General features: G+C 34.1%; 1 protein-coding gene across 3 annotated transcripts in view; it reads right to left on the reverse strand.

Moving 5' to 3' along the window:
* ELP4 (elongator acetyltransferase complex subunit 4) overlaps positions 1 to 12,837 on the reverse strand; it is a 241,919-nt gene that overhangs the window by 65,409 nt on the left and 163,673 nt on the right. The window contains exon 10 of one of the 3 annotated variants that reach the window (XM_038563122.1): positions 8,552 to 9,312. The exons of the other annotated variants lie outside the window; for them this stretch is intronic. Coding sequence (XP_038419050.1) covers positions 9,298 to 9,312 — 15 coding nt within the window. The 3' untranslated portion in view covers positions 8,552 to 9,297. Of the gene's footprint in view, positions 1 to 8,551; positions 9,313 to 12,837 lie in introns of those variants that run through there. 3 annotated transcript variants of the gene reach the window in all.

Genomic DNA, 12,837 nt, shown 5'->3' on the forward strand with positions numbered 1-12,837 from the left:
TCATACTGATATCAGGAGCAAAAGCTGATGGTCAATTTCCCCAATATATTTAACATTATATTGCAAGTCCTGAACAATGCAATCAGACAATAAAAGGAAATAAAATGTATAAATATTAATAGAAAGAGAGAGAAAACAATCATTTGTAGACCACATGATCATTTACCTGCAAAATTCAAAATTCAAGAGAGTAAACTATTAGCATTAATGAGAGGGCTCAGTAAATTAGCCAGATACAAGATCAACTTTAGCATTAATACAAAAATGCAATAAAATAGAAAAAGGATTCCATTCACAAGTGTAAGGAGAAAAAGCCTCAGAAAATATTCAGGAATAGACATCACATGAAATGTGCAAAGACTATTCTATTCACTCCTTTCACAAATATTTACTGAAAAGACAATGGAAATAGTAAGGTGGAAAAAAACAACAACAATGATATACTCATGGTACCTGTCCTTACAGAGTTTATAAAGTATATTGGGATAAAAATGTCAGTCTAAAAAAAAAAAAAAAGTCAGTCTAAGAATCACATTGGTAAACATAAAAACAATAAACTGATAAGTGCTATGAAGTACATGGTGTATAAGAGAAGACATTTTATTTAGTTAGAGAGTCTGTAAGAGGTTTTCCCTGTGCAGTATAAATTACTTTGGGAGCTGTAGGAAGAATTATCTAGGTAGGAGACAATGTAAAATGTATTTCAGGAAGACTCAAGAGTTAGTGCAAACGCTTTGTGGCAGAAACAATACTACTGTAAGGAATTAAAACTAAAAAATAAAAATGTGTGGTAGTCTGTATTAATGCCCTTGTATGCCCCCAAAGATACCTATGCCCTTAATACCTGGAACCTGGGAAGATGTGATACATAGTAAAAGAGATTTTTCATATGTGATTAAATTAAGGATGCTGAAATGGGAAGATTGTCTTAAACCCAATGTAATTACAGGAACTCTTATAAGAGAAAGGCAGGATGGTCAAAGTCAGAGGTGATGTGATGATGGAAGGAGAGCCTGCAGTAATGTGGCCATAAGCTAAGGAATGCTGGCAGCCTCTAGAACTGGAAAAGGCAAGGAGAAATGGATTCTCTATGAGAGCCTTCAGAAGGAACTAGCCTTACTGACACCTTGATTTTATTCCAGTGAGATGAGATTGATTTGGGACTTCCGATCTCCAGAACCAGAACACAATACATATTTTAAGCCTTTAAATTTGTGCTAATTTGGTACAGCAACAATAAAAAACTAATAAAGAATTAGTCATGTATTACTTGATTTCTTTTTAAAGAAAAAAGAAAGATCAAGTGTTAAAGTAGAATTTATCAATTCTTACCCTGGAATTATATGAACATATGTGAGTCACAGAAGACATTACAAAATAATACATTGTTAAAGAATAGGTAAAGGGAGGTCATGATAGGTGAATCCATTACATGTATCCAATCCACACTTATGATACACAAGGATGATTCAATATTTGTTGTATATAAAAATTTATTTTCAATATAGGACACCAGGCTGGCCCCGTCAATAGAGAATGGGACTCTTGATCTTAGGGTCATGAGTTCAAGCCCCATGTTGGGGGAGAGTTTACTTAATACAAAACTTTTTTAAATTCATTTTTATTTTTTAAAAAGATTTATTTATTTATTTGTGAGAGAGGGAGAAAGTACATATGTATGTGGGAGGTGTGGAGGGCGAGAATCTCAAGCAGACTCCTGCTGAGCACAGAGCTGGATGTGGTGTTTGATCTCATGACCCTGAGATCATGAACTGAATTGGAATCAAGAACCAGACACTTGACTGACTGAGCCATCCAGGCACCTCCAAAATATTCTTCAATAGACTATACCTGGTAAAATAAAGACTTTGACAAGTTGCTATCTTTAGTTGAATATCAAGGATATTAGACAGCATTCCTATGAACATGAATAGTAAGATTTACTTCATATGGTTATATATATGGAATGATATATACGAACTTACATGTGGCGCTAAATATTATATAGTGTTATGTATAAAATACGTCATTCTGAAAATTTGACATGCAGAATGTCAAACATTTGCAATGTTTAAGCATCACAAAGATTAATTTAATACATATTTCTTGCCTCTAGAGAACTTAATAGATGTTTTGATAATGGTGGCTTGTTTTTTTTTATTCAAAGAATTTTAAAAAATAAGATATAACCATCATTATCATTTATTAAGATAGATAATAGACTCTAGTTGTAGAGAAATTTTAACCTTTATAATATTTTTTTGGATAAATTATTAAATTATCAAGTAGAAAGATTTTGCGCATGCATGTTTCAAGTTTGTACAGTAACAGTTCTTAAATCTATCTGTTTGCCTCAATATAAAGATCCTAACAATAAAGCAATTATGTATAGGTACATTTACATGGTGACTTGAAAAGTCTTAGTTTTTAGATATCAGTAAATAATCATTAAGTCATATATTACTCTATATTAAACAATTCTAGTGTTTTCTTTCATCTAAATTAGAATTTGTTTTAAGTACCAAAAACACGAGTTTTGTGTCTTCTACTTGAATCAACCACAAAAGGTTTTTAGGAGCTGAGAAGTATTTCTGTTTTCAAACAAATACAAAAATCCACCATGTAAGAACAGGATCCGAAATGATAAGACATAATTTGCTTTGATGCATTTATGATAAGATGATTGCACTGCAAACTAAATGTATTATTTTTTTAATACTCTATTAATATTGTAAACAGAACAAATGCACAGATGGCATAGGCCATAAAAATATAATTAAACTTCACAATATTGTTCCTATCAGATTTCAGAAGTGTGCTCTAGGTGAAATTAAAAGTGCTGAATATGTGAGGGCATATAATATTTAAAAATTTTAAGTTTTGGGACAAATACACAAAAGTTGACATATTTAACTATTTCACGTTATTTCTACTTCCCTCTATGTTCTTGGCCTTCATTTTCAAACAATTTGAGAATTATTTTAGGAGAAGGAATATTAACTAAAAGAAAAAAAATGAGTGTCCTAATACTTACTTTTCGATTAGAAAATACTTTGGTTTTCTTAAAAAATATAATGTGAAGTACTGGCACAGATTGCTACAGAGAAATCACAGGCTTGTTCCAGGACAGTCGGATAACAACCACAGATAAGATACAAGGTCCTTAGAGAAAAGGGATTGAAGAGACAAACTTCTGAGGTTCCTTTCTGTCTAGGTATTTTGCATTTCAGTAATGTGATAATAATAGAAACTAGGTATCTGCCTAAATCCTCTCATAAATGAAGCAGATTTTAAATCTATAAATTATGCTAAAGGTAGGATATGCATACTTTGAAAAACACTGTTTAAACTTTTTGTTGTTGTTGTTGTTGTTGTTGTTGAACCTTTTTGATCAATAGTAATTGCTTAAAACTAACAATCCCACAAGATGAATGAATAAGGAGACTATCTAATTCTGAAAGATGTTAGAATTGTTTCAAGCTCTCTGGGGATAGCTGGGCAATGAGGGTTGTTTTGCAGAAATACCAGCATGTAGCATGCTGGTCTTCTTTCTGTTTCCCTCATTTAGTGGGCTTGTTGACTAAGCCACTGGTGCAATGCCTGGAAAGCTGAAGGGGTCCAAAGAGACAAACACAGGGTCAGGGGATCCTTTTTGTGTGTCATGTTTAGCAAGTCAAGTAAACAAAGAGACTACAGGCAGTTACTATAAGATATAACCCATATATGCAACCCCAAAGACAGACAAGAAATGCAAGCAACAGATACAAAAATAACTGCAAAGTTTAAGTTTATTATTATTATTTTAGTAATCTCTATACCCATTGTGGGGCTTGAACTCACAACCCTGAGATCAAGAGCTGCATACTTCTCTGAAAGCCAGCCTGGTGCCCCTGCAATGTTTAATAAAAAGTGCTAGCACCTATAATTTCTCAAGTGCTTTCTATGCATTTTACTGTGTGCTAAGTGCTTTACATGAATAACATTCATTTTCCCAATAAAAATTTTTATGTTAACTACTCCTCGTAACAGCCTTTTGAATAGGTATTATTATCCTTATTTTATACATAAGAAAACTGAAGTTTAGAGCAGTTGAGTACCTTATGTAAGATCACATAACTAAAGAATATGGTGGAGTCAATTAAAAATACCTTTCAATAATTTTTTACAGTCAGAATATATACCTAACATAGAATGAAAATGTAACATATATTAAGTGAATAAACAGCATATATTATGGTTAAAGGCTAAATGCTGGGGGCAGCCCGGATGGCTCAGCGGTTTAGCGCCGCCTTCAGCCGAGGGTGTGATCCTGGAGACCCAGGATCGAGTCCCATGTCAGGCTCCCTGCGTGGAGCCTGCTTCTCCCTCTGCCTGTGTCTCTGCCTCTCTCTCTCCCTCTCTCTCTGCGTCTCTCAGGAATAAATAAATAAAATCTTAAAAAAAAAAAAAAGGCTAAATGCTGGCAAAAGCCCATGACAAGGAAGAAACACATACAGATGAAAATCTATATATGAGATTTTAAATACATATAGTGATAAAATATACAAAACATAAAATTTATCATTAAACATTTTTAAATGTATATTTCAGTGTCATTAAGGTACATTTCCACTGTTGTACCACTACTCATCTCTAGAACTTCCATATTATCCCAACTGAAATTCCATATACAGTAAATAAAAAATTGCCATTCCTCTCTTCTCCTACATATATTTTTAATTCAAGCCTAATTATAATTTTTTTTAAAGATTATTTATTTATTCATGAAAGATAGAGAGGCAGAGACACAGGCAGAGGGAGAAGCAGGCTCCATGCAGGGAGACGGAGGCGGGGACTCAATCCCAGGACTCCATGATCACGCCCCGGGCCAAAGGCAGACGCTTAACCACTGAGCCACCCAGGCGTCCCTCAAGCCTAATTATTTAAATAAAATCTTAGAATGTTAGTGTTCAAAACCCTTCTGTCTTAACATGTTTATTATAACCCCAGACACCTGTTATGTAATTATGGGTGACTAAAGAAGTTTACTTGGGAAATGCAATTATAATTTTATTTACTAAATAAGAAAAATTTAGAAGAATAGACAGAAATATAATTATATATATATTATATAATAATAATTATAAATATATTATTTGCTTCCTACTGTGCTAACAGTTGATATTCAATCTAAAGGCATAAGTTGAAAGACATTAGAAGTTAATTAAGGCAATGGCATACTTTTACTCATAAGCAATCTTATTTTAATCATGTAGATATTTAAGTAGCAAGACTGTAACAATTCTTGGTTATTTCCAGAAAAATCTTTTAAAAGGATTTGAAGAATAAAAATATTAAGAGACAGAAGCAGCTTACTAAAAACCTACTTAAGCAATTGTGACAGTTTAAATAATAGCATGCAACCCTTGAAATGGACTTATCCATATTGGCTATATAACTGAAAATATCCCAAAATATTTCTTTTCCTGATAAGACAAGGACACTAAAAAGAGGAAAAGGAAATCCTTGAGTACAAAAGTGTTAACTATACAAAATAGTATAGGGAGAAACATGTTCGAGAGAAGTTTTTTTTTCTTTTTTTAATACAACAGTTCAAGTCAATGGCTATTTAAAACTTTAAAACAGGGGATCCCTGGGTGGCTCAGCGGTGTGGCTCCTGCCTTCGGCCCAGGGCGTGATCCTGGAGCCCCAGGGTCGAGTCCCATATGGGGCTCCCTGAATGGAGCCTGTTTCTCCCTCTGCCTGTGTCTCATGAATAAATAAATAAAATCTTTTAAAAAATAAATAAAACTTTAAAATACATTGGGCATGGGGATGTAATGTATGGCACAGGGAATGTATTCAATATATTGTAATTACTTTGTATGGTGATAGATGGTAACTAGACTAATTGTAGGGATCATTTCATAATGTATAAAAATAATGAATTACTATGATGTACACCTAAAACTAATAGGATATTGTATGTTATTATCCTTCAACATTTTAGGTCTTATTCAAGTGATTGGTAAATCAGAATCAGAAAAAAATAGTGACTGAAGCCCAAGTCTATGCTATAATTCTGTAGAGAGGAAGAAAATCTTACAGGGTAAGAGAGCTGGGAAGGGGATGAGAGGCAGAGAGAAGAGGAAAAAAAATGTACTCACTCCTACATTTATATCACCCTATTGGGAATAAGGGAGGAAAAGAAGAAGCTTTTCTATACTTCTTTGAGATGAATTTGAAAATTGCAACATGGAACATGCCCTCTAGGTGAAACCAATGATATGGATTTAAGGGCCATTTTATAAATCTAACACTTTCCTAAACGAATTCCCAAAGATCAGATTTTGAATACAAATGTCCCTATCTTCCTTCAGGAATCTGTCACACAAGGACTACTGGATTGGGAATCAGGAGACTTTGGTTCTGGACTTGGTTCTCCTACACTATGTGTGATATAGGAATACTTATCTGGGACTCTGATACCTTATAAAGATCTACTATCTTTATCTTCAATCCCTCCAAATCTAAAATACTGTGAATACCTTAACTCATTTGGTGGCAAAGCCTGAACTTTCATAAAGCTATTTATAGTTTTTATTAATCTGCCTTGTGTGAGTACTCATAAGTTTTACTGCAGAAATATTAATGTATTTGATTGAGATACTTAAATCACCTTTTAGACAAACATTTTAACTTGTTGAAATATTTTCAAACATAAATAAACATGCAAGAATAGAACAAAATTCTCATATCCTTCACAGTAGGTTCCCCAACTTTTAACACTTCACAACATTTGCTTCATCTTTCTTTAAATTATTTTCCTTTAAATATAGGTATACTTTAAAAAAATATAGGTATACTTCTCCAAATATATTTATATACCCATGATTAACCTTTTCTGAACGATTTAAGAATAATCGGCATATACGATTCCCATCACCCCTAAATATTCGGTGGGTATTTCCCAAGGAAGGACATTCTCTTACATAGTTCTCATGCAATTGTTAAAGTATGGAAATCAACACTGATATGACACTAGCACCAATCCACAGACCCCATTTTCATTTCTGTCAATTGCCCCAGCAATATCAGAATATCCATTCTCTTCTCATATTCTCAGTCCCTCCTTGCCTCTCAGGTTGACAGTTTTTCAAGAACACATGACTTTTACTGTAGGCTAAACATAAATGTAGGTCTACCTTCTTTTTCCTCCTGATCATGCTTTTTGGGCAGGGAAGACACTAAGATGATATTCTGTTCTTCTAGGGCTTCACATCTAGGTGATGTGCTATACATGATGTCGATCCACCTGTGATGGTCACCTGCCATGCTGTTCATCAGGTTTTCCACTGTAAAATCACCCTTTTTCTCTTTGTAACTGATTAGTAGTTTGTAAGGGCAATGTTCTCAGATTCTGTCAGTATTCTGACATCAAACCCACTGATCAACCTGAGCCTCCATTGAAAACTCCCAACTGAAGCAGACAAAGCAATGTCAAATAGTAATTTTCTATGTCATCATTGCTTTGATGTTTATTATTTGGTATTCTACTATAAAGAGGTTTCTCTTTTTATGTATCCGTCCATGTATGTATGTATGTATGTATCTGTAGCAGTATGGACGCATAGATTTCCATTCTACTCAGTGGGTTATCTTCTATTATTTACTTTGAAACTCAAGTTTCCCAGATTTGGTTAGAAGGGTCCTCTTCAAAGTGGCTTCTGTGCCTTTTCTTATGAGTACCTCCCTATTTTTTTTGACAAAACTTCTAGTCTCATGTTACACTTTCTGTGCCTTACCCCTAGAATTAGCTATTTTGCCTGGAGGTACCTCCTTCCCTCCCTGCCTTTTTTTTTTTTTTAATTAGCAAGGGAAGATATTTAGAAATCAATATCTGGGTACTTGGGGTATTCCTTCAGTTGTTACTGTTTGTAAGCTTTCCTAAAGACAAAGCTAGGTAATATATCTATGTATATAAGACATAAAGACACATACATACACATACAGATACATCCATAATTATTTCTGTATGTATCTGTATGTGTGTGTACATGCAATTGTGATGTATACCTATGAGCATTTGTGTTTATTACGAAATTACCTTTTTCAAACACCAGGCAGTATTTTCTAGTATAGCAGTACTCTATGAAAAATTTTATTCACTATGTTCATCTGTTACATGGTCATATGTATTTTGATCTTAACCCCTTTTAGCCTCAGCCCTGTAAGATCAAGAAGTACTACTGGCCTTTTATTTTGCCTTCCTATTTTGCCTTGTCTCACTCCATTTCTACGACTGTATTAGTAAAGAAAATGTGGTTGCGGTCAGAGAATCAGGTAGAAAGAAATAAAGGAAAAATATAATTCAGACTATTTTATGAATACATCAATACAATTATATGTAGATAAATGTATATATTTTTGGTTCATTACTAACACAAAAGTAAAAAAAAAAAAAAAGAAACCCCATAAATCACATGGGAAGAGTTTGAGGATATTTTAATTGTTTAAAATCTGTGCAAACATACAATATAGTTGAGAATAATATATAACTCACAGAAAGATAATGAGCTTATCTAAAATAGGCTTATATGACTAAAATTTATCATTTTAATACAAATGTGTATTTAAAGTTTCAAATTTAAGTATACTATGCATATTTTATACTGAATTAGACTAACAAACCACCCCCGCTACAGCTGGGAAGGTTAAACAACAGTATTCAAATCTGATTTAGATATAACAGCTGTTCAAATGCCAGGGCGTACTTTACTTGAAAATGTGGCCATTTAGTTCTGTTAAATATAAACTGCTGTTCTGGCTATGTTCATGCATTATTTTCCCTTAAAAGTTCTCAAAAAATTTATTTTCCCTGATACTCAAGTTTAAAGGGTCTTTTTCTTGAAATTAACTTTTTCTTTCTGAACTTTCTGAAAAAAATAAGTGGGACAATTCCCTTACCTCTTCTATTACTTGTACCCTAGTCACTTTATCAATTGCTCTAACCAATATAAAATATAATTAATAATTGGGAGAGTGGTACTGCTTTTGATGAGACCCGATTAGGTGCATTTAAATTCCTCATTTTTGACTGAAACAAGTTAAGACATTTTACACTGTAGACAATAATTCCATCATAGCTACCTACTACATGTGTTAAATTATAAGTTGTATAAGTACTATCTCAAGGCAGAAACAAAGAAACAAAATCCTAAAAATTCTCAAGAATAATCACAAGTACTTTATTTAAAGAATATCATCACCATTAAAAGTCCATGGGCTTATTTATGAATGAAGAAGTTGGCCCATTATTCAATTTCTTGGGACCTGGGGAAAAAACAAGATGATTTTTAAGAAATGATTTTCCAAGAGAAGTGTCTTTAACCTGATATCTTACGGAAAAAGTGACTTTCTCCTCCATTATACTTCAGAAACTGAGAAGAAAGCTCTGATACAGAGAAAACTTTCACTTCTGCAGGAAGAACACAAAAACTAGGCACAGAAAGTATTATCATCCTACTGGAAAGGGAAACAAAAAGTTTATAGGTAGATAACTCTTCCAAAGTCACATAGGAAGTCAGTGGCTGTTCTTCAACAAGAAGCCAGTCTAAGACTTACTCCATTCAACATGTTACCTCTTTTGAGGAAACGGGAGTCTTTGTCCTTCCCTTCCTTCCCCAGCTAGCTATAGGGCACTAGCCATGTGTCAGAACTCTGCTAGACCTTAGAGATTCAATGATGAACAAGACATTTGTGGTCTCCATATTTATGGAAGTGTAGAAGGGGATGGTAGAAGTAATTGCACTGCAGCATGGTAACTGCTTATGATAAGAGACAGTTAAGGATGCTGTGAGAGCACAAATGAGTGGTATCCAATCCAGACTTGGTGTGGATGGATCAGGGAAGGCCCAAAGGAGGCAGTGACATTTAAACCATAGCATGAAGGATAAATACAAGTTAAGCTGATTGGAGGAGCTGTTAAATGGAGAATTTCAATCTGAGGGAACACCGTGTGTGAATACATCTTTGAGGAACTGAAAGAATTTAAGTATAGCACAGGAAAATTCCTGCTCTGTTGACCCAGTCCTACTCCTGCTCCTTGGAAAAGCCAGAGTGGAAAATCAGGACCCATCATTCTACATAATTCCAAAAAGAGCAACGGAGCAAGAAGTAAATAGTCAATGTTTTGGGACAAGTAAGACACTTTACTGTGTCCTTGAAAATGGAAACCTATGGCTTTTTTTTTAATGCAAAGATGAGGCAACTTGGAAACTGTTCTTTAAATCAAAGAGTTTTCAAAATTCATTATTATAGTAGTAGGGCAACAGAGAGTAAGAAAGATATTCCATCATTGTAAGTACTATAATTTGTTTTAGATTTAATTTTTATTTTTAACCTTTTTAGTAGGCTCCATGCAGGGCTTGACCTCATGACCCTTAGATGAAGACCTGAGCTGAGATCAAGAGTCAGACGCTTAGCCGACTGAGCTACCCATTCACCCCAAAATTTTTTAGATTTCAGATCAAAGCACTGTATTGACCACAGAAACTTAGGCTGGTCACATTATACCTTTAAATTTTAGATGCATCATTGTTAGAATGAGGGAGCTGAAAAAGATGGTCTGTACCCTTCTTTCCTGCTTTAGTATTTGGGCTCTGTTAATAATAGAACCAACAGGATCATAGTATCAAAAATCTGCTCTTTGAGAGTACTGCATTCCTTCAAGTTACCATAGGAATACTTTTCTATTCAAGCAGAGCGGCTCCAATTTTGTTAGATTTCTTTGTTGGGTCTCTAATATGATTTCATAGAAAGAAAGGGTTTTATAGCCTAAAAAATCTGAAAACGATTTGCTACATTGCATCAACCTCCAAAATTTAAATCCTTAATTACATAAAACATGGGAGCAATTTTCCTATTGGTCTGAATACAAGGCTAAATCTATGAGTCCTTGAATGATGTTTCAGTACTCTGAGATAAGATATGTATCATTTAGTAAGAGGCTGATTAAGGGATATAACGAATTCTATCACAATAATCAGCTTTTTGTTAGCTCAGGAAATCTAATTAGGAAAAATAGTATTATAAATATATTCCTAATTCAAAATTGTCATTATAAATATTGTACTCATTGCCCTAAATTTAGAAATAACAAAGAAACTTGTCCTTTGATTAAACAATTGTAAATATATGTACTGTTTTATTTGGTAAGGTTAAAAGAACATTGGCAGTTAGCAAAGTGTCCTAGATTTACTATGGACTATTTTTTTAAGCTTGATGATAAAATTGAGGCTTTATAAACGAGAAAATGATGTACTAAAAGCAAGACACTAAATCAATTTTAAACACCAAACACAATTTATGCCAGACTTTAAAACTCATCCACAAAACATTAATCTACACAAAGGCCAGAAGCTGAATGAAGCATAATTTGTGAAACTGATACCTTTCATCACAACCTCTAACTGAAAAGGTCATTAGATATATTATATCTAAGTGAGCAGCTTATCCCTGCTTCATTACTGATAATTAAGACAAGTAATATTTTCTTGACAGTAATGTGTCCGTTAACAGATATAGTCTAGTTTGCATAAAATAAGCATTAATTACCATAGTACTACCACAGATTAAAAAAAATTAAGTACCTGTATAACATGTCTTCATTATTTTTCCTTTAATTTCTTTAAAGAATTAACAGGCTCAGAAAACATACTGTACATATTAAGAAATTCATCTTTAGTCATGTTTTAAATTCATAAAGTACATAACAAAAAAGATGTTCTGAAAAAATGATCAATGAAAATGAAGGCACTATGACGGTATCATTTAAATTATCTGTACTAACTTGCTTTGTTGAACTACTGTAAATGTAGCTGCTCTTTAATGTTAAGACTCCTTCTTGGGGCGCCTGGGTGGTTCAGTCGGTTAAGCATCTGCCTTCAGCTCAGGTCATGGTCTTGGGGTTCTGGGATTAAGCCCTGCACTGGGCTCCCAGCTCAGGGAGGAGTCAGCTTCTCCTTTTTCCTCTGCCCTCCCCCCCACATCCACTTGTGCTGTCTCTCTCTCTCATAAGTAAATAAAATCTTAAAAAAAAAAATACTTTTTTCCTCAAATAGGCTTCATGCCCAGTATGGACTCCAATGCAGGGCTTGAACTCACAACCCTGAGATCAAGACCTGAGCTGAGATCAAGAGTCAGATGCTTAAGTGACTGAGCCACCCAGGTGCCCCTAATATTAAGACTTCTTAAATCTTAATGTAGGAAATTTAGGGAAGTATGAAATGGTATTCTGGTATTTGAAAGGATTAAAATTACTTCCAAAGTCTCTGCCTCAAAGCCAAGCCACAGAATTATATTAAAAAGGTTTTGAGTAAGAAAGCACATGAGAAAACCTGCTCAGTAAAGAACACATTAACTATTACTAGTAACGACTAATATTTACTATGTGTACCATGGACTTTACAGCATTTCTCTGTTTACCCTCACAGTCATTTCATGATGATAATATTATTATTGTCCCAATTTCACAGTCAAGGAAGAAGGTGAAGTAACTTGTCTACATTAACGTAACTAGTAAGTGGTGGGACAGGTCTGTCTGATAGACTTGAGAGTCTGCACTCTTTTAACTACTATACTACACATTCTTGCCAAACACTTAGTTGTTTCAAGCTAACCAGATATAATTTCTTTTTCTTTTTTAAAAGATGCATTTATTTATTTGAGAGAGAGTGTGTGGGGGTGGGGAGGGATGGAGGGAGAGGGAGAGAGTCCAAAGGGACTCTGCACTGAGTGGGGAGCCCAACTTAGGGCTTGATCTCATGAACCTTAGATCATGACCTGAGCCAAAATCAT

Source organism: Canis lupus, chromosome 18 (assembly GCF_011100685.1).
Source record: "Canis lupus familiaris isolate Mischka breed German Shepherd chromosome 18, alternate assembly UU_Cfam_GSD_1.0, whole genome shotgun sequence".
Lineage (NCBI taxonomy): Eukaryota > Metazoa > Chordata > Mammalia > Carnivora > Canidae > Canis > Canis lupus.